At 34.0% G+C, this 25,173-nt stretch overlaps 1 protein-coding gene across 1 annotated transcript; it reads right to left on the bottom strand.

The window, feature by feature from the left end:
• Nucleotides 1–9,939: 9,939 nt before the first annotated feature.
• LOC131033674 (probable CoA ligase CCL5) lies at nucleotides 9,940–15,339 on the bottom strand. The gene is made up of 6 exons (XM_057964953.2): nucleotides 14,183–15,339; nucleotides 11,839–12,028; nucleotides 10,771–10,916; nucleotides 10,583–10,650; nucleotides 10,275–10,377; nucleotides 9,940–10,145 (listed from the first exon to the last, which is right to left on the bottom strand). Exons 1-6 carry the CDS (start codon nucleotides 15,239–15,241, stop codon nucleotides 10,017–10,019), a joined length of 1,695 nt encoding a protein of 564 aa, XP_057820936.2. The 5' UTR covers nucleotides 15,242–15,339; the 3' UTR covers nucleotides 9,940–10,016.
• Between the last annotated feature and the right edge of the window lie 9,834 nt (nucleotides 15,340–25,173).

Below are 25,173 nucleotides of genomic sequence, written 5' to 3'. Positions count from 1 at the left end.
ATAGTTTTGGAGGCTAGGTTTTCCTTCTTAACGATTTCTCTAGGGTCATATTGTGTCATTTCAATGGTATGCTTGTTTATCATTTTGCAATATGGATTCTATATATTTTTTTACATGATTTTTTCTCATTGGATTATGAAAAAATATTTCATTATGATATATTTTTTTTTTTGTATTAGATTCTTGTTCTTAAGTTATTGGAGGACATCTCCTTATTATTGTTAACACTTACAAAGAGCATTTTTTTGTGCATAGCTGAATCTATGGCTGTACTAGAAAAGAATGACTAATTTACATACTTGGGTGTCATAAATCTAGGTTTTGATGGACATTTGACAACTAGGTTTTCTATAAGACACTTTTGTGTGTGGGTTTGAGGTTGAATTTTATTTGGGGACCCTTGGGAAAAATAAACCTAACCATCAAGTCTATAAAATCCAGAAACCTATATTTTCATATATGAAACTATCTATATTAATGATTTCCTTTTGGCTATTTTAGAGCTATGGAGAAATTTAGGTGTCACTAATTTTATAGAGTAGTATGGTAAGTATGGCCATATTGCATGCACATTTTCTAAATTTCAAGTACAAATATCATAGAAATCGTAAAGAAACATGTCGTAAAAGAAAATATATTTTTGAAGTCTAATTTTATTTTTTATTTTTTTTTGTAAAAAATTTAGATGCCAACTAATAGACATCTTATAGTTGACAAAAAACTTTTTTCTAAGCACTGCAAGATGGATCAAGCTTATAATGCCATTGTATGATTTTTTCACTTGTATTTCTATTGAGCTATTTATTAATTTCCTAATGCCCTGGTAACTTATGAGTTTTTGAAAAATAAAATCTAGTGGTGATTTAGTGTTTGAGTCATTAAAAAAATTGCATTTATATCTTTGATTATCTTTATTAACATGGTTACTAATATATTATTAAATTTGTATGTTGCATTGTAAGATCTACAAGTTGTCTAGTGTTGTAGGATATCTATACTTACAAGTTGCATATATAACTCAAATGTGGGTTGTCCATACCCATATATGTTTGAACGTGAATACAAATATTGTTTGGGGGGATTTATTTGGTCACTTAATTTATGTTTGTTTGTCATTGTGAGTTAAGAAAAATGGTATTAACTAATAAAGTTATGTTGTTGGACCTAGACTTGCTAACTATATAGTGTAGTCATGTGAGACTTGGTGAGAGTTTTATGTAAGTACATTTGGTGGTGATCATTGTGTCATGGGTGGTCCTTGTATTCTTAGGGACTTTGATGCAACATGGTTGATTATGTAGATGCATTGTTTTTTGTTGTATTTTCTTGGTTCGAATATTGTGGTTTTACATTAGATTTTGGGAGATTTTGGTGTTGCAATTGAGTTCTTTGATTAGTTGGGCAATGTATGGTACTTATTTAGGGTATGGTCAAGATGATTTCATGGATAGATTTCTTACACAATTTAGTGAGAGCTTTTGATGATGATGTTTTGATGGTCTTGTATTTTCTTGGATTGGAGATCATAGTTTTACTTTACCCTTTAGGAGATCTTGGCATTGAGTTTTTTGTTGTGTTGGGTCATGGATGATCTTCATTTAAGAAATTTTTATCATGAAGACATGTGTTGCTCACTCTCATGTTTTAATGGGATCTTTTTTAAATAATGTGGATTCATAATTTGGTGATGGATGTTCTTCTACAATGGTTGTTCATTTCATGAAGAAGCTCTTGGATCATGTTTCAAGTATGCAATGAGTAAATCTTGAGTTCTATTTATAAGATATGGTTATCTTCATAAAATATGGAGATGTCAACAACAACTTGGTATGACAGAGGACTTGTGAAGTATTTGGTAGAGGTGTTCGTTATGATTTGTTGATTTGATAGATGTCCCTTGTAATAAAAAAATGAATTCTATTGTGTCATTGTGGACTCTTGATTACACATTAGAATGTTGGCATGATATTGATTCTCTTAGGAGTAGGTATTCTCATTGGATAAAATTATCTTCCTTTGAGGATATGTAAATCATGATGTCATGATATGTTCTCTTGGTGTTTGGTTCATTGTGCATGTGCTTGTGAGCTTTGTGATAGTGTAGTGTTACATTTGGATCTTAGCATAGATTTATTAGTCTAAGTTCTCATGGATTCTTGGAGATTTGGGTGAAGATATGACATCTCTTATTATTAGAGATTATGTTGAGATAGATACACTTTTATGATGTTTTAACATGAATATTGAGGAGCCTAACACCTAGGTTGGACATGATTTCAACATGGTCTATTGCAGATATTGTTCTTGGAGTAATTTATGATGGCTTGGTTATCCTAGAGGAACATTCTCATTCCTATCTCTTGGTCCTCTCAATGGTTAATCATTTGAAAGGTATTTACCACTTTTTAGATCGACTTTTGTTTCATACTTTGCATTCTTGTGTTATTGAGTATTGGGATATGTATATTGGTTGTAAAGGGATTATGAGGATCATTTGGAATAAGTTATTTATTTCATTCTCATGTGACTGAATTGAATTCTTCATTGAGGAGTATATAGAATGTATTTTGAGCTTCTCCTCTTATTTTGAGAGCGAATTATTTGGTTCAAGAAGCTTAAATCATGGTTATATTGCTGGAATTTGATAATGTTTTTTATCATTGGGTTTTTGTGAAGGATATAATACTTGTCATAACTTGAGCACTTAAAGGTGTCCGTGGAAGGACATGCCAAAAATTTTAATTTGCAAGCTCTCTCTTTAGTATTGAATTTATTCCTAGATGTTCATGTTCACATGAAATTGTAGTTGAGGTTTATGTGGAGCTATTGTGATCACTATGCTTGTGGAAATGTGTTGTTATTGTATTTCATTGTTTTTTAGTGATAATATTAAGGCTCTTTTTAATTTTTCAAGAGTGGAAAACTTGAAAGAGTTAATCAAGACTAGTGGTTAGAGTTGTGTTACAAAAAGTTCTTGTATATTTGCATATATATGTGGATGTTCCTTGGTACTACATGAATTGGTTACACCTTCTATGTGAGTGATATTGGTAGATCTCTAGATGCCTTGATCAGTTTTAGGTTTGGCATTGCCCATGTAGTGGGAGTTCCAAGAAATTGCAATAGTGATTATAGTTCAAGGTTTGGATATGTTGACAAAATGAGGGTTACCTATTATGTGAGTATACTTGTTTTTTGAAATATATTATGCTATATAAAGTTGTGCTAGATTGATCTTGAGGATTGATAGAGATTTGGTTTGATCTAGAAAAGTCATCTATAAAGGAAATAAAGAATGACTAATAGTGGAATCAACTATCGTGTCAATGTTTTGAAGAGGAAAGTCATCTTTCAAAGAGATTTTAGTAAAATCTCTAAAGTCAATTTGCACATTCTAATCTTATTGTCTAGTTTATCCCCACCAACTGCACTTGAAATCCAAGGTAAATAGTCAATAGGACATATAAAGCCAACTTCTAGGAGCTTTTTAATCTCATCCTTAACTAGCAACACAATCTTGGGATTCATCTTTATAATCTTCTTTTAACAAGCTTGGCATCAATAAGCAAAACAATGTTGTGGGTAACAATTTGAGGATCGATGTTAAGCATGTATACATAATTCCAAGCAGAGAGTTCATGAAAATCATGTAAGAGATAGGAATGATCATGTTTGTTCACCAACTTATAGACATTTTCCAATTTTAATCACTTTTTCATTGTTATGAGGATCCATTTTGACATCAGGTTATATGTACTATTGTGTGGTACCAAAGGGGGGTCTTAAGATGTCACCTTTTTTTTTTTGAAATCAAAACTTTTTGAACTTCAATGACAAATTGAACATAGTTACACTCCAAATTTGAAGATGGAACAAGAACAAGATTCATAGTTCTTCGAATCTACTTTCTAAACTACTATTTTTTTTTAAAATGATAGAGATCAAGATTGTCAAATAGGGGGGTCACAAAAAGTGGTCTTGTTTTTATGCAAAAAAAATTATAGCGTCTAGTGGCCCGCCTAAAATTTTAAGTTTTTTTTTTTTGAAAATCGCTTCGATGAGAAATAAGCTAACACTATGTAGTTTATGCTATAATTTTTGGCTAATTTTTTAATGAGTAAACAAATTTTTACTAATTTTTGAAGTGGAAACATCTTGAAAAACAAAAATTTGAGCATGCCCCCCCTAAAATTATTAAAAATTAATAAAATATTAAAAAAAAATTCAGTACATGTAAAACTGAGTCTAGTTTCTAAAAATGTAAATTAGTTTAAAATTTATTGAAATGGTAAAAACCTATACCCAAAATAACACATGTTGTTTTTTGACAAAAAAGAAACACACTAAAAAAAAGAAATTAAAGATGAAAGCTTTAAAAAAAATAAAATGTAAAAGAACCTATATGGTTAGATAACTAAGAGAGATCTTAACATCAATGTGGTGGTTTTTTATTTTCATTGAAACACATGCAAACTTGATGGATAATATGACAAAAAATATGTGAAATTTTGTTATCTTCTAATAAAAACATGTCTTGAGCCTAAAATGGTCATCTAAACCTTTGGATTGGGTGCCCAAGGAAAATCCAACCCAAAGGGTTGGTGTTTCCCAATGCAAACAATTTGTCACATGCTAAGTATGGAGCTCACCCTATTTGGCACTTGCCATTTAATTCAAAAAGAACATTTTTGCATTTGGCTGGAATCAAATGTGGCACTCACCAAATGTGAAAAATGCATTATTTGCATAGAGTGAGTGCTAAATATTGTGCTAACCAAATGTTCAGCATTGGAACAATGTCTCTCTTTCTTACTTTCTTTCCCACTTTAATTCAATATTTGGAACTCAAGTGCAACTCAATCTCTCTCTTATCCTATCTACGTAGTGTTCCCTCCCTCTTCTCTCTTCCTCCATCATTGTTTCTCTACATTCTCTTGATCACTTCTTATCTCTCCCACCCTCTCTCTCCCCATCGATAGGTCTCACCCTCCCTCTTTACCTCACTATTTATCCCTCATTGTCTCATTACCTATATCTCTCTCTCTCCCTATATCTATCTCAGCTCTATCTCTACCTCTAATTATTTTCACCTCTCTCTCCCCAAGCACTAGGTATCTCACCTCTATATCTCTCCTCCCTCTATGTATTTCCCTCCCTCTCCACTTCTCTCCCTACCTCCTTACCCCTCTTTTATCACTTTGTGAACTCTCCCTCCCTCACTTCTCTACCTCTCCCCTCTCTAGGTCTCTTAATCACTCCATGCCTACCTCTCTCTCTCCCTCTCTCCTTAGCCCTCTCTTTCTCTTTCTTCTTTTATCTCTCAATTTTTCTCTCGATCCCCTCTCTCAATCATCATCTAGGTATCTCACCTCTCTCTCCCCCTCTAGGTATCTCAACTCTCTCTCTATCTCCTCTCTAGTTATCTCCCTCCTTGTCTACCTTTGTCTCCATCCCCCCTTATCCATCTCCCTTTATGAACTAGATCTCTTCTTGTCTCTACCCCCTCACCTCTCTCTCTCTCTCTATGTGTGTGTGTGTGTTCTTCTATCCCTCCTCTTCTTTCTCTCTCCCCTCTATAGTTCTTCCATTCCATTTATTCCCCCAGTCCTCTCTATCTTTCCCTCCATCCTTACCCCCATCTCTTCCCTCTCTCACCTCTCTTGCCTCTCTAGATCTCTCCCTCTCTATCTCCCACACCATCCTTACTTCCACCTCTTTCCCTTCCTCACCTCTTTGGGTCTCTCCCTCTCTACCTCCCCCTCCATCCTTACCCTTGTTGGCAACCGACAACAAAATGAGGGGGGATGAATCAATTTGCACAAATATCTTTTGCAACTTATACCACAAACTAGATCTGGTAATTAACAATTAAAAAATAAAACAACACAACATCAATATCACACATAAAACCAAGATTTTTGATGTGGAAAGCCTGGTTAAAGGAAAAACCATGGTGGGAATCTACCCACAATGAGATAATACCTCGCTAAGAGGAAATGAAATATTACAATGGGAAATGCACATGCATTCAGGAACACTACCTAGAGCTCTTTGCTCAAACAAGAAACTCAGAAAGGCTACAACCTTAAGGGAAGGCTCACTACCTTACAAGAAGTCTCACTGACTTACAAAAGCATTCAGACAACAATCCAAATTACATGAATTGCAAAAATATCATCTGCATATGCCTGAGTACAGTTTCGATTAAGCACATAGTCTTCTCTGCAACACTTCTCTTCTCTCCTTTACTTTTGAAAGATAAAATCACTTGTTTGCACATACAATTCGATCATGCACTTACTCAAGGATTACAGACTCACAATCTTACATGATTATTACATTTATTTATACAAGACATCAACCTAGATATTTCAAGGTTGGATAAACCCTTAATACAAATCACAAAATAATAACCTCACAAGCTACAACAATATATGCGGACCAAAATAATGTTAGCTAAGACATAGTATGGACCCAAATTAACATCGCAAACATGCAACACTTCCAACAATTACGCCTCAAACATTCACAACATGCTACAATCACCAAGAATGTTTCATAACACGAAGAACATCATTGGACCAAGAAAATATTTAATAACACACACAACTATCAATGTAGACCACCAATACTCATAGAACACTATTTAGAAATATTCACAAGCAATGCGAGTTGCACCACAACAACCACAATACCTCAAATTATGAGAATCATCACCATATCATCACCCGAGCTCAAGAACAACATCAAAACCGACTGTCAACATGAAAGATTCACTTGTGGACTTCCAAATCATGTACCAATCGAACTGAGGACACACATCAACATCCTGAACACATCCCATACATTTGCAACTAAAGATATAGCAATTCTGGAGTACAAACCAGAATACCGAATAACACGGACAACTAAATATCAATCTCAATACTAGATCTCATAACTCGGTAAGAACATTATGTGGACCACAGAGAATTATGATAAATCAACTAAATATACTTATCTCAAATTTCATTAAACCACATCAGCTCAATTTCAATACACTAACAAAACCAACTCATTTAATTTGACTGCAATTGGAATACACAGAAGAATATGTTGACATCAATTTGACAACACATCATTCTAGAAAACTCTCAGCAACATCTCTCTCTCTCTCTCTCTCTCTCTCTCTCTCTCCTATACCTCCTATACCTCCTCTTTTTTCTCCCTCCCTTCTCTAGGTCTCTAAGTCCTTCTAATCCCCTATTCCTCTCTATTCATCTCTATGCCCTCACTCTCATCCTCTCTCCCCCTCCATATTTACCCCCATCTCTTTCCATTTTCACCTCTCCTTTCTCTCTCTCTCTGTTCTTCTATTCCTCCTCTATCTTCTCTCTCCCCTCTCTAGGTCTATCATTCTCTTTGTTCCCCTATTCATCTCTATCTCTCCATCCATCATTACCTCTATCTCTTTCTCTCTCTCATGTCTAAGTTGGGTCTCTCCTTCACTTTATTCCTCTCTATATCCTCATCCATCCTTACCCCCATCTCATTCCCTCTCCACCTCTCCTCCTTCTCTAGGTCTCTCACTCCCTCGATGTCTACATCTCCATCCATCCTCTGTGTGTGTGTGTGTGTGTGTTCTTCTATCCCTCCCCTTTCTAGGTCTCTCACTCCCTTGATCACCTATCCGTGTCTTCTTCTCTCCCTCTCTATCTCCCCTTCTAGTCTCTCTCTAGGTCATTACCTCTCCCTCTGGTTTATATGGTTTAGGTTAAGGGTACATTATTTATATCGTTGAGGGCATAGGGTATAGAGTTTACCTTTATGGTTAAGGTATAATGTATAGGGTCAAGGGTTTATAATATATGGTTATAGGTTATAGGGTATTGGTATAGGGTTTATGGTTTATGTTTTATGGTTGAGGCTATCAAGTATAGGGTATAAGGTATAGGGTATAGATTACAGAGTAAATAGTATAGGGTTAGGGGTATTAATTACATGGTTTAGAGTATTGAAACATATCCCTCAATAAAAGGTTGTAAAATCCCTTATCCAAGCTCTATGTCTTATTTCCCAATTTATTAAAGGTTGTTAAATCTCAATAAAGGTTATTTGGCTAGCACTAAATTTGGCGCTCACTAAACAAGCTACACCCAAAATGTTAAAAAGGGGATTTTGACCTATGATTCAAGCTCACATTCTCTATTTTTGTTTAGTTTTGTCCATCATCCAACAAAAAATTATTTTTCATGTTGTTGACATGTCACACAAGCTCATTTTGCATATTCTACCACCTCTACACCACCGTTTTGTTCTTTTGACAATGTAGAAGAGAAATATTTAAAGTTTTTTAGATCAAATTTGATTATCTTGGATAATATTTTCATGTTTCAAGAATTCCAATGCTTATTAAGTGTTTCTTTTTTTAAATTTGAAAATATAGACCCATTCTTATCATAATCTATACTAATCCTATTAGATTTACATAGGATTCAACATTGAATATGAAGGAAGTTGTAGAAAAAGATTAATTTTTGAGTAGTTTGAAGCAAAAAAATAAAAGAATGTGAAATAATTTGCAATTTGTAATATCCATTCTCAAATTATAATGTATGTGTTTTGTGCTTGTCACCTTGTCACGTAGTTCAATTACAATCCATTTTAATCCTTTTTCATTTGATTTTGTTATTTTTGTATATAAACATTATATCCAAATCTGCACATAATGATCTACATAATCTGGAAGGATGCAAAGTAGTCTTTCATTGGAACATTAAATACTCTTTCCTACATATTGAAACTTCTCGTACTATAACCTTTCAGAACCAACTTATGTATACAAAACATCAATACTAGGCAACATAACAACATCTTAACACACAAGTTTGACATCAATGACGACACAACCTAACTTGGGTTTCCAACAATTGCTTCTAACAAAGAACATTTTTCTTTGTTACAGCCTTGGTCTGTACCTCATATTCTCATCTAGGATGATTCTATTAAATGGATGTCATTGGGAAAGATTTAGTCAATGTTGGCATTATTACACCTAGCTTGTCAGCCAACTTTCTCTCTATCAACCAAATCACTCATTCCTAGAATGGAAAGAAGGTTGAATTTACTCCAAATTTTGTTTCCATCAGGGATCTTGAAGATGATGATCTTAGTGTAGAAAGAAAGGTTGATAATCACTCTCAGTTTTTCTCCTTCTCTCACGTTGTACATAATGATCCCTCTACAACATTTCTCAAGCATTTGTATTCTTTGAAAAAACTATGGCATGATTGGTTCAACTATGTCAATTACCAATACCCTCAATATCTTAGTTTAGAGAACATGGTGACATGCTTCCTTTTATAGTTTTTTTTTATGGTATTTGTTTAGGTTGTGTCTTGGGAAAACATCTTGTGGGCAAGTTCAACAAATGAAAGGTCTGGAGGGCTTCAAAAGTATTTGAATTGCTTTACAGTGACTTGGTGGGTCCCTTTCCCTTTATGTCTTTTAGAAAGGCCTACTACTTACTCACCTTCATTAATGACTATTCTAGATACACATGGGACTTCTTGCCCTTTTCTCTCATGAAGGGGAATTTTTTTCCACCAGTTTTTTTCCTTCTCTTCTATTCTAAGAGGATCTTTATATATGGGTATCTCATTTGGCCTTAATATCGAGGCTGATCTTTGAGTGTTTTACTCTTTCCTTCCTCCTAAGTTGCATTTGAGGGAGGGTGTTAATATGAATAAGGTATATATCCTAACTAGTGTATTTCCTAGCTAGTTCTCCACTTAGATCCTTTTCACACTTAGTTAGATTTACTTAGAGACTTTTTGCGCATTATCCCATATTTATTGTGTTTGAGTCTCTAGATGACAAATTCTATGTACACTCACTCATAAGTCGCATTATAATCACTCATTCTTATATACTTTACATTCTTGAAAAATAGAATATATTTATTGTATTTTATTTATTTTTAGTTTTGTTTTCATTTCCACTACATTCTTAGGTGGTTTTACCACCAAATCTTACACTTATATCTTAGAAGTTTTAAACCTTGATGTGGAGAGTTTAATCAGATCCTTTCTCAATAGCTTTCCTGCTGTAGATCTTGGAATCCCACTCACAAACGCCACTCTTCGAACTCTCTTGTAGGGTGCAACCTGTAAAAAGACATAACCTTTTAGAATTTTACAGCATTTGTAGAATTTGAAATAAGGCCTAAACATTCAAATGCATGATCAAAAGTAAATTAATAGTGATAAGGGTGCAATATTTTTAGAGAAAATGACCTGTTTGGCAACAAAGTCAATCACACTAAATTCTGAGAGTGTGCTGCCTTGTTTTCTAACTACATAAGCCATTGGAACTTGGCCTGCTTCTTTGTCTGGAAACCTGCAGCCATGCATAAGAATTTCAATTATCCATCTCATATGATCCTCATAAATTATATATTGTGCTCATGAAATCCTTCCTTTATACAACTTATAAGCCTAGAAGGGAATGTTTCAAATATCAACAAAAAAATCCTTCTTCAAAGGGGGAGGTATTGTTGGAATTGCAAGCTAAAATCGAGCTTGCAAAGTCCATCATAGCTTACGGTATCACTGCGGCATCTGCAATTTCAGGATGAGAAACTAGAAGTGCTTCTAATTCGACAGGAGCAACCTATAATGCAGAGGAGAACTAAATCACCATACAAGTCTAGAAAAAAATGAAAATTTGTTTAATAAGCTAGGTGAAAAATTGCAATGCATGTAAGATACTGAACAAATGTTATGTTCATACCTGATAACCTTTATATTTTATCAGCTCTTTCAGCCTGTCTACTACAAAGACGTAGCCTTCACTGTCAATATAACAAAGATCTCCTGTACGTAGCCAGCCATTTTTGTCCACAGCTGCACTTGTAGCTTCTGGATTGCTAAAATATCCTGTCATTCGATAGCATAGGTTATAGATTATATTATCGAAGTCTCGTGGAAACCTATGACTATTACAGCAAGTGATAATTATCAATATTCGATATTTGCAAAACATTACAGTATCCAAATTATGGAGTTCTCATAGTGTTTGAGAAACTTCATAGAACTTGTTTGCTAGCTTGGCAGTAATTGATGATATGAAAAATTCTATCGACACATGAGAATTCAAATTTTTGTAGGAAAAACTCCCAAAACGGTAAAGAATCTCTTACCAAGGAAAACCTAACCAATATCTAGGAGAGTCATATTATCAAAGATAATGTGTTGCATCTTTTGTTACTGGATCATCTTTGGCCACCAAATCGTCCTGAATTATCTTGTGCTCATTTACAAGAAAATGAGTTAAAATTTACAACTTTGCATCTAAACTTCTATTAATGCTTTTCTATGTTCTACATATATTTAAAATATATTGTACTTTAGAGTCTTTCAATCCTAAATTTGGGACATCTGCTGCACCAGGATCTAATTTTGTCTGGTAAAACTTTCATTGCACTGAATGAACATTGCTTCTCAATTCTGAATTGGATTAAATGCTTAGGAAACTTCATGGCTGACCAATTCACCTAAGACATACAAGTTAAAACAGACCTAATAGAGGCTCACCTGCATTAATGCAACTGCATGCACCCCAGTCATGATCAATGGCTGGACTTGAAGAAGATTACCTGGTTTCAAATGCCTAATGCAGCCTTTCCAGGAGATACAGTAATTTTATCTCATTTGTAATTTTAAATCTCTGTTTTTTTTTTCTCACATTTAGTTTACTTTCAAGATTTTTGTTTACCCTTTGATAGAAACCAGCTGAGATTTAATCTGCATGTGTTTCATGATTTGGTTGCCAAAAATTAACCACCTAAAAGTTCCATACCTTTCATAACTGTTGGGCCACGAAGCCACAACTCTCCTCTTTGGTTTATAGGAAGAGAAATGCCAGAATCCGGATCCACTATCTTCGCTTCAATATTTGGGGACACCATACCGGTCGATCCATAGTGCCTGCTTTCCTCTAGGGTGTCTGCAGATACTCCCGTTCCTGCTGTTTCTGTCATCCCATAACTCTACCAAAACAAAGTAGAAATTTGATAAAAACATTTGAGAGCCCTGCCTCTCGTAAAGATAGAAATGGTGAAAAATAAAGTTAATCCAAGTTTTGTGAAATAGGTCTATACAATCTCCCAGAAATAATGTACAGGCTATTCATTGATAAATACTTAAAATTGGACAGAATAAAATTACATGGCACATGCTAGAGTCACACAAACCAGACCAAGCCAAGCAAAATCGAAGTATCAAGCAGTTTCTAAAAAGCAACAGCCGTTCAATAAGTTCATACCCCAATCACCTTCAACCCGTTCCTCTTATTCAGGCTGCTGACTGTCAAGAACGTCTCACTGTGGAGTAATGACCATCTGTTGCTATGTATGATCAGTGAGGTTGAAGAAAATATCATTGGTCCAAAATGAACATAGATGCCAGATATCTCTAATAAATAAAACAAAAAACTGGTCTAGATAGAACACGGTGAAAGTGATTCAAGTGCATCTCCAAATAAGAACGGGGATAGGAAAAGTGTATAAAGAAGCAGAAAACTCTAGACTTGAATCATTTTATAGATGTGAATCCGCAACAAAGCACTAAAGTTTTTTCTTTGAACAGGCCACATTGGATTCAATGCAAATCCACACTTGAACAACAAAATTTTCTATTAGAATGTGCCAACGTGGAATTTCTACTCAAATGTGTAAGTTTAAATGTGAATCTACTGGAAAGAATGTAAATATTATCTCAGAACAGGGGACTGCTGAAATTGAACTGGAATCATATTATTTGAAGAGATGAATGCACACAATTGGGTTAGTGACATAGAACTCACCAGTACCACTGGGGAATTTAAACATGACTCGTTGTGCGTACATTTTCGCAAATGTAAACATGCACCTAAAAACCAAACAGAAGTTTTCAGTTTGAACTTTCCTGGGTGGCTGGTATAGGAGAGGAGACTATGGAATTCGAATGCCAATTACTTTGCTAATAAGAATTAATTGTTCCGCAAAGATCAAATGTGATATTTAGGTCTAAGATTTCTGTGTCGGAAGAGCCCATTCTAGAATTAAGATTCAAATAGTTGTACTTATCACTGTAATTAGACACAATCAAGCAACAGAATCTTATGCTCCAATGTCAATTGCCAGATACCCCAAAACTAAATTGAAGTGGCCATTTTGCTTATCTTGAGTGTGGAGAAGAAGTTGATGATGCATATGCATTTATATCATAAAAATGGAAAGAACTAAGATATATTTGCGTCCACAGTTCTGAGCACATTAAGTGATCCAGCATCCAAGACATGGTGGATTGCAGAATAGATCTCTTTATATAGTTTTATTGCACAATCCAATTACATCTTTTGTCTGGATGAGAGATCATTATAGTGGGATCGAATATGTCGATACAAATAATTCTAACCATAATCTGGTAATAAAAGATGTAGCAATTGAAAACCCACTAATATGGTCAGTTTTAAATCATACAGACTAAGCAATATATTAAATCTAGAGAATGCTAGTCAATTCTAAGTGTTTAACACTTTAAAGTCTAGAAGTGTATTCTTATCGTGACCACACATTAAGCAACATATTAAGACTAAAAAATGTCAGTCAATTTTAATTGTTTAACACTTTTAAGTTTAGAAGTGTAAGCTTAGTGTGTGTGGTTTAAACCATTCCCACTAGTACCATGTACATGAATTACTGTTATAATAAGATGATATAACAAAAATAAAATGTATTTATATATTAGAAAGGATTTGAAATACTGTGACACATGTCTTACAAGAAATTTGATTTTAAAATCTAAACAAACTTATAAAATCTGATGATGAATCATGCAATTTCAAATTTTCTTGTAATCATGAAAACCTAAAAATTGTTTCTAGAATCTAAACAATTCTGTCATTCATAGGATGGATGATGTAATAGACATGTCTCATAAGAAACTTGATTCTACAATTTAAACAATTCTGATGTAATTTAAAACCTTTCTCTGTAATCATGGATGCCTTAAAACCCACTAATGTATTTTATAATAGTTATGGGCTATGTAAACCCTAGAAACAGGCTCTCTTGGACTGTGAAAGTAGGGGCTGACAAGTCTAGATAAAACTAAAAAAATAGAATCTGAATGAATTAAAAATTGCAACCAATACTACCCACCTGCAATAGTACAATTTTAGGAAAACTGGAAATAAATTCTTCGATAATCTCCTTGCTGAGGGCGGCTCCTCCACACTGGACAGTACGCAGAGACCCCAAGTCATACTTGTTGAGGATCTCTGACTTTGTCAGGGCCACTAAAATTGCCGGCACTAGTGGCAAAAAGGTCACTTTATACTTGTCAATAGCCCCAAGCATCTCACCCAACCCAAATTTAGACAACACAACAATAGTAGACCCCAAGGCAAGAAACCCACATGCAATTCGAGCAAGGCCATATATATGAAACATGGGCACAGTACACAGAAAGGTATCCTTCCTTACAGAATGGAAACGCGTCAGTGCCATGCACACCATGGCTATGAGATTTCTGTGGGTACTAATCACACCTTTACTAGGCCCAGTAGTGCCAGAAGAGTAAAGCAGAGTGGCAGTGTCATCTTGATGGACTTTTACTGCAGGCATTTGGTTGGTGTCTGAGGCCATAAGCTCTGATAAAAACCTTATGGACACATTCTTGGGATTTTTTACCTGATGGATATCTGACAGAGACAAAAAGTGGTGGGCAGATATCAGAACTAATGGCAGATTGCTGTCATCCATCTTTCTGGTTAGTTCTGGTGTGACGAAGGCTAGCATGGCGTTGGAGTCTGCTGCCTGCTTTGCTATTTCTTTTGCAGTGTTTAGAGGGTTTGTTGTGGTAACAATTGCCCCAATTGACATGATCGCCATGCAGATGATGGGAAAGTGGACTGAATTTGGTGAAAGGATGAAAATTGTATCACCTTTTTTGACACCAATTTGTGATAAGCCTGCAGCTAAGGATCTCACACTGTGCCATAGTTCAGAATAGGAGATTTTGTTGCCTGTGGCAGAGTCAACAAGAGCTATGTGATTTGTGTGAGGCTGTGAAGAGATGAAGGTCGGGAGGTCCAGATATTCGTCCTGCGGAAAGGTTACTTTCTTTCGCTTGCTGTAGTAAATTCCATTGCTGTTGCAGTATCCGCTGCGTGAATCGATCTCGAGACCTGCAGATCCAGATACTGTACGCGTTGCCATACTGAATTTAGCTGATTTTTTGTGGGGTTGCAGGGGAGAGGGTTTTGAATAAAACTCGTGTAATTTATCTGGTTGAATTTGGGATAAATAGATAAATAAACTAGCGGCATGGTACATTTGTAATGTTGTATTGTTATTGGTTTCTGTTTTTGGTACTAAATGAATCTTACAAGTACAAAATTAAAATTATTTTATTTATTATTATTGTATTGAATAATAATAATATTCCAATTGAGATATGTAATTGGGTTCATAAATAATTACACATTTTTTTATTTTATTCATTGTTTTATTTGGTAGTGACACTGTTTTGTATGTTTTCGTATAATAAAAAATGTAAATATCATTTTTAGGGGAGATTTGATTTTGGTATTTTAAGTTTTAATAATATATCTATTCAATGTAAAGGGAAGGTCTATTTATGTTTTAATTGCCACCTTACTATCTATCATTATAGTGGGAGTTTATTAATGATATTGATGTAATCAATTAATTTTTGTCTATTTTATTGCACTTTAGTAATCAATGTAAACATTATTTTTTATTAGACTGCCATTTTTTTACTATGTTTGTTTGCTCTATTCATTTTGACTATAACACATTAAATAACAAAATTTATATATCATAAAACTAAAAAAAATTCAAATACAATAAAAATAAAAATAAAAATGACATGGTCATGATAGTAGCCTCAAACTCTTACATCTCAACTTAACCTAGCATAAAATATTGTAGAAAATAACTTTTCTACAATTGCATATATTTATTTTAATCTAAAATTTTAAAAAAATTTAAAAAAATCAACTTCAATAATATTATTTTTGTCATACACATGCATTTTAAAATACATAACGATTTTCCCAAAAAAGTCATTTGATATGGAGAAATACAATAAGATTTAAACCAATGTTTATGATTTCAATCAAGCAAATCCCTCATTAATTGTTAAGTGTGATTTTTGAAATGTATGATCTATCTTGACATCTGCAACGTAAAATATTACAACTAACTATGAAATTTTGCATTACACAATATTTGTCTTCATTTGAAGATCAACATAAGATTTTTAATGTCAATAAGATATGCCTTTATTATTTAAATAGTGGGTGTATTTGATGTTGTAGTTTTTCTAAATAATCATTCAATTTAGTCTATTATTGGTATTGACAAACTTAATGTTATTAGTATAAATGATTAGATATATATGTGCTAAAATCTACAATTGTGTGTTAATTTGCACAACTTTGTTAGATTTGAAGCTTTGATCTTTTTAGTGAAATTATATAGCTCTTTTTCATTGGTTGAACTCAAAAGTCTTTTTTCAAGGTTGAATGCATTTTATAGATGGTGACAATTATTTTTCTATAGGTTTAGTGAAGTTGATTTTTATAATATGTTTAACTTTTCTTATCTTTTTGGTGTAATCTTGAGTAGCATTTTGAATATAATTTTTCTTTTCATTTTAAACCTTTGCATAACTTTTTTTTGGTTCTCTCAACCCTATATTTGAAATTTATTGTAGAATTCTTTGTTAGGATTTAATGCAAATTAGAAGAGCAGAAATTAAACGATAAATTCACAGACAGGGACAAAAAGAAACACACAATTTATTGTGGTTCGACAAATTGCCTACATCCACACTCAAAGCAGGAGAATCATTTATATTGATGACCAATTCTGGTTTTACATACACAACTACAAGCAGCTTCAGAATTTACAACTAAAATCATCTTCAACCAGCTCTTAAATAGCTTTATAGCAGAAGATAAAGGGCCAAAGGATTTGGCTGCAAAAAGGAAGGAGTCTGTTGGACTTCACTTCCAACAATCTCCCACTTGAAGGCCAACGAACTGTGACACGAGTAGATTCCCCCACTTAGTCTTTCTATCATATATTGGAAAGGCTGAGAGAAGCTTGACAGAAATCAAACTTCTCCCATTTAACAACTTTGGTGAGCACATCAACTAGGTTCTCCTCGGTGTGAATTTTGTCTACATGAAACTTGCCCTCTTTGACCATGTAATGAACATAATAACTATGTACATCGACATGTTTTGACCGAGGCTGAGATTTCTGATGCTTAGTCATAAAGATGACACTCCTATTATCACAAAACAAGGCAAAATCTAATTGCTTCAAACCTAATTCACTGAACAAGAGTTGCAACCATACCATCTCCTTGGCTCCCTCAGAAAGAGCTATGTATTCAGCCTCTGTAGTTGATTGAGCAACTGTATGCTATAATTTTGAAGCTCAACTAATCACTGCCCCAACAAATGTGAAAGCATAACCTGAAGTAGACTTTTGTTTGTCTAAATCCCCAGCAAAATCAGAATCAGTAAACCCTTGCAAGTGTGCCTTGTCCTTCCCAAAACATAAACAAAAATATGAAGTACCCTTGAGATATCGTAAAATATACTTGCCCGCCTCCCAATGTGGTTTGCCCGGATTAGCCATAAATCTGTTCACCATTCCCACAACATGAGCAATATCCGAACGAGTAGACACCATAGCATACATAAGACTCCCAACTGCAGATTTGTATGGAATATTGTCCATAAACTCCTTATCTTCTAGTGTTTTTGGACACAATTGAGATGACAACTGAAAATGAGAGGCTAAGGGGATGCATACAGACTTAACATCCACCATACCAAATCTATCCAATACTTTTTTAATGTAGTCTTATTGAGATAGTTTAAGTTCTCTCTTTTTCCTATCTCGAAGAATGGTCATCCCAAGGATTTTTTTCGCCGCCCCTAAATATTCATGGAAAACTCATTAGCTAAGTGAGTTTTAAGCTCATGAACAATTTTCATGCTTGTGCTAACAACTAGCATATCATCCACATAAAGGAGAAGTATATCAAATTTGCCATTAGGAAGCTTTTTAAAATAGATACAAGGATCAAAATCACAGCGATTAAACTTGTGATCAATCATAAACTTATCAAATTTGAGATACCACTGTCTTGGGGCTTCCTTAAGCCCGTACAAACTTCATTTCAATTTGTAATAGAAATGTTCCTGACCCTTTTTGATAAATCCTTTAGGCTGATGCATAAACAATTCCTCATTAAGGTCGCCATGGAGAAATGTCATCTTCACATCCAATTGTTTAAGTTCAAGATCCCATGCTACAACCAATTCCAAAATGGCTTGGATGGTAGTCATTTTGACTACTGGCAAAAAAAATTCTTTAAAATCGAGGTCTTGCTGCTGAGCGTACCCCTTGACAACTAGTCTTGCTCAATACCGTTTCCGACCTCCAGCTTTCATCTTTCAATTTATACACTCACTTATTACGTAATGCCTTTCTATCAGGCAGAAGTGGTACCAAATCCCATGTCTGAATTCACAATAATGCATCCATTTCTTGGCACATTGCAGTGTGCCATTTATCACAACCTGCAGTTTTACAAGCTTCTTTATAAGTTGCAGGCTCTGTTTGATCAGCGATTAACAGGGTAGGCTCAGCTTCTTCACAGAATATTAATTCATAATCAGAGAACTTAGCCAGAGGCCTCCTCTGCCTGGTAGACCTTCTTAATTGGTTCTCTATGTGAGTAGTGGGATCATCCCTACTGAAATTATCTTGATCGTTCTGTCTCTGATCATTCAAATCAAAGTCTCCTGTGGGCAAAGTTCTGGGCACAGAATGAATTCCGAATTCTTGTGTGGCAGCAGAGTGTCGAGAACACTCAGAGCCTAGACGACCACTCTGCTGATTATAATCACCAAGACGTGGAGGAATTTGACCAGAGACCTGTCCGTTGAGAGAAACCTCCGCAGTAAGGCGTCTTCCTTCTGCTGTCAGGCTAAAGTGCGTGGTATGATTGTGCTCCTAGTAACGCATGTGGTCTGCCGCAGAGACACCGTCCACAACATTTGTAATAAATTGCCCCTGTCGTGAGCCCGTAGAAGGGGAATATCGGGGCAGGCGTGAAAACTGATCAGCGAGCTGTGGAGAATCCCCAGCATGTCTTGGAGACTGCCGAACATGCCATGAAGATTTCCCAGTGTGCCGTGCAAATTGTCGTGTGTACTGTCCAGACTGCTTTACACCAAGCAATTTTGACTGAGATGCAGGTCGCGGGGTAAGAGTCAAGGTCGGCTGTAATTCCTCCACGTGAGCTCGAATTTGTGAGGATTTAATTTGAGGTTGCGATTTCCCTGTTCCAAACAGTGATGGCTCTGTTATGAGCCAAGAAGATGAAATATAAGGGCTATAAGGGCTATAAGTGTCTTCACCATTGTGACTCTGCCCAAGGGACTGAAAACTGAAATCAAATGGTAGATTAATAACCATTGGAACTCCCACTTGATGGGAAGACTGATGTAGACCACCATTATTCATAATTGGTGAAAGATAATTTTCAAAAACCGATAGAGGAACATACTCTATTTCTGATTTATTTGGAACTTGCAATGCAGAGAAAGAAGTTTCATTAAAGATAATATTCCTGTTGCGAATAATTTTTTTGTGAACTGGATCTCACAATCTGAAGTCGTCTTGGGATCCAATTTAGTTCTCTTCTCCTTGGGTATATGTGAGAAGGCTTCACATCCAAACAAGTGAAGATGCGACTAGGAAATCCTCTTCCCTTACCATTCCTCTTCCAGAATACCAAAGTCTGATTTAGATGAGGGACTTCGATTGATTAGGTTTACTGTTGTGTTGCAAGCTTCTACCAAAAAATCCTTACCTAGACCTGCATTTGATAACATACATCGTTCCTTTTCAAGGATTGTCATGTTCATCCTCTTGGCTGCACCGTTTTCTTGAGGAGTGAAAGGAACAACCTTAATCCTTCTAATCCCATTATCAGCACAAAAACCATCAAATTCCTGTGAAAAAAATTCTCCACCATTATCTGTTTGTAGACACTTAATCTTATGCCCAATCTGATTTTCAACTAAAGCCTTAAAAATTTAAAAGTTTTAAAAAAATTCAGATTTCTTAGAGAGCATGTAAATCTATACTTTCCTTGTACAATCATCAAGAAAGATGACAAAATAGTTAGCTCCTCCAATGGAGGTTACCTCGGTAGGCCCAAAAACATCCGGATATACAAGCTCTAGCAGTATTGTCTTCGTATCATGCCCACCTTTCAAAAAACTGACTCGCTTTTGTTTGTCATAAAGACAATGTTCACAAAAGGCTAAATCGACAAGTTTGAGACCTGGAAGCTGATTTCCTTTGTGCATAATAGGGAGCCCTTTCTTGCTAATATGCCCAAGCCTTTGATGCCAAAGATCCGCTTTGATGTCCTCAACCACTATTGCAGCTCCCACTTCATCATGAGTCTTAAATATATAGAGACTACCCAATTTATTTCCATTTGCAATCAACATGGTACTATGAGTTACCTTCCAAGTATCCGGAAGAAAATTCACATTAAGAGCTTGATCGAAGAGTTGTCCAACAGATATCAAATTTTGTTTCAATTGTGAGATATGCCAAACATCTTTGAGCAACCATGTTTTACAACCTTCTAATGGTAGAAACACATCACCCTTTCTTGTAATTTCACAAGCTTTGTTATCTCCTAAGAAAACATTTCCAAAGTGACCTTCTTTGTAGTTAATGAACACTTCAAGGTATGAGGTAGCATAATGGGAGGCACCGGAATCAAGTACCCATGAATCCAAAGTAGTGTATGTTGTTGAAAAGATTAATACACCATCATTCTTGTCATAGATGGTATTCGCTTCACTGTCCCACACCTTCTCTTGTGCCCTTTTGTAGTTTCTACAATCCTTCTTTACATGATTAGATTTGCCACAAAACCAACAATCACCATTTATGTTTCTAGACTTCGATCTCCTTGCTGATTCTATGATAATGATTTCTTCTTCTATTATGTCTCCTACCTCTATTTTCAATGCTTACCACCGTTAAGGCTTCACTGGATGAAGGTTCTTCATTTTTTCTTCTCAAATCCTCACTAAGAAGAGTAGCTACTACATAATTAAAAACTAACTCATTTTTACCGGATATCGATGTGCTAACGGTTGTTACAACACCATCCCAACTGCTTGGTAAAGAGCATAACAAAAGGACAACCTTGCTCTCATCATCTTGTGTCATCCCCACCGAAGTTTCTTGACTAATCAATATATTAAATTCATTGATGTGATTTGCCATTGCCCAACCTTCCTTCATCTTAAGCTTGTACAACCACTTCATGATAAACACTTTATTTGCAGGCGACACCATTTCATACATGGCTGTTAATTTATCCCCTACATCTTTCGTTGTTGCTTCACCCGTGACATTGAAGAGAACATTGTTGGACAACGAGTGAAATTTTTTTTCTCTTGCCTTCTTGTCTAATTTTTCCCATTCTTCATCAGCCATCGTAGTTGGCTTCTTTGCTTTCCATTCAAGCTCAAGTGAAAGGTCTTGCTTTATCAACAAGGACTCCATCTGCACCTCCCATAACCTGAAGTTCTGACCGAAGAACTTCTCTATCTTCGCTTCTTCCATGATTCCGAAATTTCAAACACCGAAATCTTAACAACGATCTAACCTCGCTCGGATACCAATTGTTAGGATTTAATGTGAATTAGAAGAGCATAAATTAAACAATGAATTCATAGACAGGGACAAAAAGAAACATGCAATTTATTGTGGTTCGACAGATTGCCTACATCCACACTCAAAGCGAGGGAATCAATTATATTGATGACCAATTATGGTTTTACATACATAGCTACAAGCAGCTTCAGAATTCACAACTAAAATGATATTCATCCAGCTCTTAAAGAGATTTACAGTAGAAGATGAAGGGCCAAAGGATTTGGCGGCAAAAAGGAGGAGTCTGTTGGAGTTCACTTCCAACATTCTTTTATAGTTCTTTAAAATCCATTTTGTTGTCCCAACTCAAATTGTTTTTCTTTATGTCTTAGTTTACATTTAATAAGGGTTTGAATGTTCTATACTTTTGCATCTCTAATTGCAGTGGGAATTTTTTAAAATACTTTGAGATTTCTTGTTCTTGTTTTATCAAACCATGTGTCTAAGGTAATATTTAATTCACAACTGTAAGAGAACTTGACTAGTATCTTCTTCTTTTGTATTCTAATTTTTTTATTTTGAGCTCTATTAGAGATATATTATTTGTTAAATAGTTTTTGTTTAATCAAATATATATGAAGTTGAGAGTCAAGACTTAAAAAATGAAAAATAAAAAAAATTGTCTATAAAATTGAATTTTCTAGAGCCTTTGGATATAAAGTACTAAAATGTAGAATAGAAAAAATTATATGTTTTGACTATTGAAATAATGAGTTCTCTAAATATTTCCATTTCAAAGGGATAAAATGTATTTAAAAAATAAATATCAAATCTTAACTCATAACTATTTAGAAACCCAAATATTCCTATTTGCTCTAATAGACAACAACATTAAAAAATAAAAATATCCTTTCCCTCAAAGAAAGATGAAACCCTCTTATAAATACATTAGATCCAAATCCTAAAATCACACTTGAGATGCACAAATCTTTCAAACCCTACAACCAAAATATTATCAAATTGAAATACTTATCAATATTACGACAAAACAAAATCACATTGATACAAACCCACAACAAACCCAATTTGATATATAATTCCATATAAGCTTTTAATTCCAAATTTATAAAACTATACCACCATTCATTGAGTTAACAACCTTTGTTAACCCTACAACCACAAATAGAACATACACTTAAGCTAAAATCCACCATTTTGAATATGATAAGTCTTAGTTTTGAAACAACATTCAAAATTTCATCTTCAATAGTACTAATTTTTCTATCCACATGTGCATCTTTAGATACGTAATGATTTTACCAAAAATCTCATTCATATGAAGAACTATGAGAATATTTACCTTATTGTTTGTGTTTGTCAATCGAGTGTGTCATGTGCAACTTATAGACTTATCCATGATTACTTTTTAAAATTCATCCTTTATGATTTTTGAAATGTATGATGTACCTTGAAATCTATAGTGTGGAATATGACAAATAACTATGGGATTTTACATAACTAAATATTATATTCATTTGAGAATCAATACAAACAATTTGTAATGTTGTATTGTTATTAGTATTTGTTTTTGGTAATAGTATAAAATTAAAATTATTTTCTTTATTATTATTGTATTTAATAATAATAGTATGTCAATGGATATATGTAATTGGGTTCATAAATAATTACATATTTTTGTATTTTATTCATTGTTTTATTTGATAGTGACAATATTTTGTATGTATTCTTATAATCAATAAATACAAATATTATTTTTAGTGGATATTAGATTTTGATATATATATTTTTTAAATAATATATCTATTCAATCTAAATGGAAGGCCTTTTTTATAAATATATCTATGTTTTGATTGCTCTAGCATTACAATGGGAGCTTACTAATAATATTGATGTAAGCAATAGACTTTTCCTCATTTTAATGTATGATTGTAATCAATGGAAACATTATTTTCTACTAGAGATTGGATATTTACACTTTTATTTTTTAACTATATTTGTTTGATCTATTCATTTTGACTATTAAAACCTTAAATAACAAAATTTATAATATCATAAAACTCAAAAAATATCATATGTAGTTAAAAAACAAACCTAATGACATGGTCATGATAGTAGCCTCAAACTCTTACATCTCAAGTTAGGTGAGTATAAAATATTGTAAAAATAATTGTTCTACAATTGAATGCATTTACTTTAAACTAAATTTTTAAAACAACATTTGAACTTTCAACTTCAATAGTATTAATTTTGTCCTACGCATGCACATGTTCAAATACATACCAATTTTCCCATAAATCTCATTTTATATAAAGAACTAGAAGAAGATTTATACCAATGTACTATGAGATTGTGCAACACAATTTATACTTGTTTTCATTTAAAGATCAACAAACGTTAAATTGATGATCTAGTATTTAGTAAGGCCCATCATTGCAAGATTTTTAATGTCAATAAGATACACTTTCATCATTTTTATAGTAGATGCATTCAATGTTGTATTTTTGCTACAAAATCATTCAATTGTCTATTAGTGATATTAATTGTCTATTAGTGATAATAACAAAGTTAATATTACTAGTATAAATGATTAGATAATGCTAAAACCTACAATGTGTGCTAATCTATACACATGTTTGTTAGATTTGAAACTTGTTTGTATTAATTGAACTCAAAAGCTGGTTTTCAAGGTTGAATATATTTTAATAGATGAAAACAACTATTTTTCTATAGATTTTGTGAAATTGGTTTTTGTAATATGTTGAACTTTTCCTATACTTCTTGTATAATCTTGAGTAAGATTTTGAATATAATTTTTCTTTATCATTTTCAACTCTTCCATAACTATTTTGAGTACTACATATTAATTGAAATTTATGGTAGTATTCTTTGTTAGGCCTTTAGAATCCACTTTGTTGTACAAGCTTTGTTTTTAAGTCTTATTTTACATTTAATAAGGGTTTCAATGTTATATATTTTTGTGGACTTTGACAATCTTCTGTAGATCATCTTTCATACGATCACCAATTGTAGAGTCATTGTATAGAATTTCCACCACATGATTCTCAAGAAAAGTTTTGACACGATAGTCCTTGAGCTCGAGGTGACATTCGACAAGCACATTTGTGATGCTCTTGTTTTTGGCTGTAATAACTATTCTGCTATGCTTTGGAAGGCCTTCCAAGTCTTCTGGCAGAATTATCGTCAAATCTTGGGCAATCAGATAAGTATCAATAAACCAAAGCACTGGCTTATTTGCTGTATTTTGAAAAAGATATCGTTTTCAAATTCTATTCGCTTTCGACCCCTTTAGGTTGGAAAGGCCTTTCTCAAAATTTTCTTTTGAATTGCTTTATAGTTATTTTTGTCAGGATTCTCATCTTATCAACTTCTAC

This window comes from Cryptomeria japonica, chromosome 5 (assembly GCF_030272615.1).
Source record: "Cryptomeria japonica chromosome 5, Sugi_1.0, whole genome shotgun sequence".
In the NCBI taxonomy this organism is placed as follows: domain Eukaryota; kingdom Viridiplantae; phylum Streptophyta; class Pinopsida; order Cupressales; family Cupressaceae; genus Cryptomeria; species Cryptomeria japonica.
The sequence above is the reverse complement of the archived record's forward strand: the minus strand, read 5'-3'. Positions and strand labels throughout refer to the sequence as shown.

Coding starts and splice junctions, on each gene's coding strand:
- LOC131033674 (XM_057964953.2), bottom strand. CDS start 15,241: ATGGCAACGCGTACAGTATCTGGATCTGCAGGTCTCGAGATCGATTCA. Junction 10,378..10,582: donor GCAGATGCCGCAGTGATACC/GTAAGCTATGAT, acceptor GCATGGCTGCAG/GTTTCCAGACAAAGAAGCAG. Junction 10,146..10,274: donor TTGACTTTGTTGCCAAACAG/GTCATTTTCTCT, acceptor GTCTTTTTACAG/GTTGCACCCTACAAGAGAGT.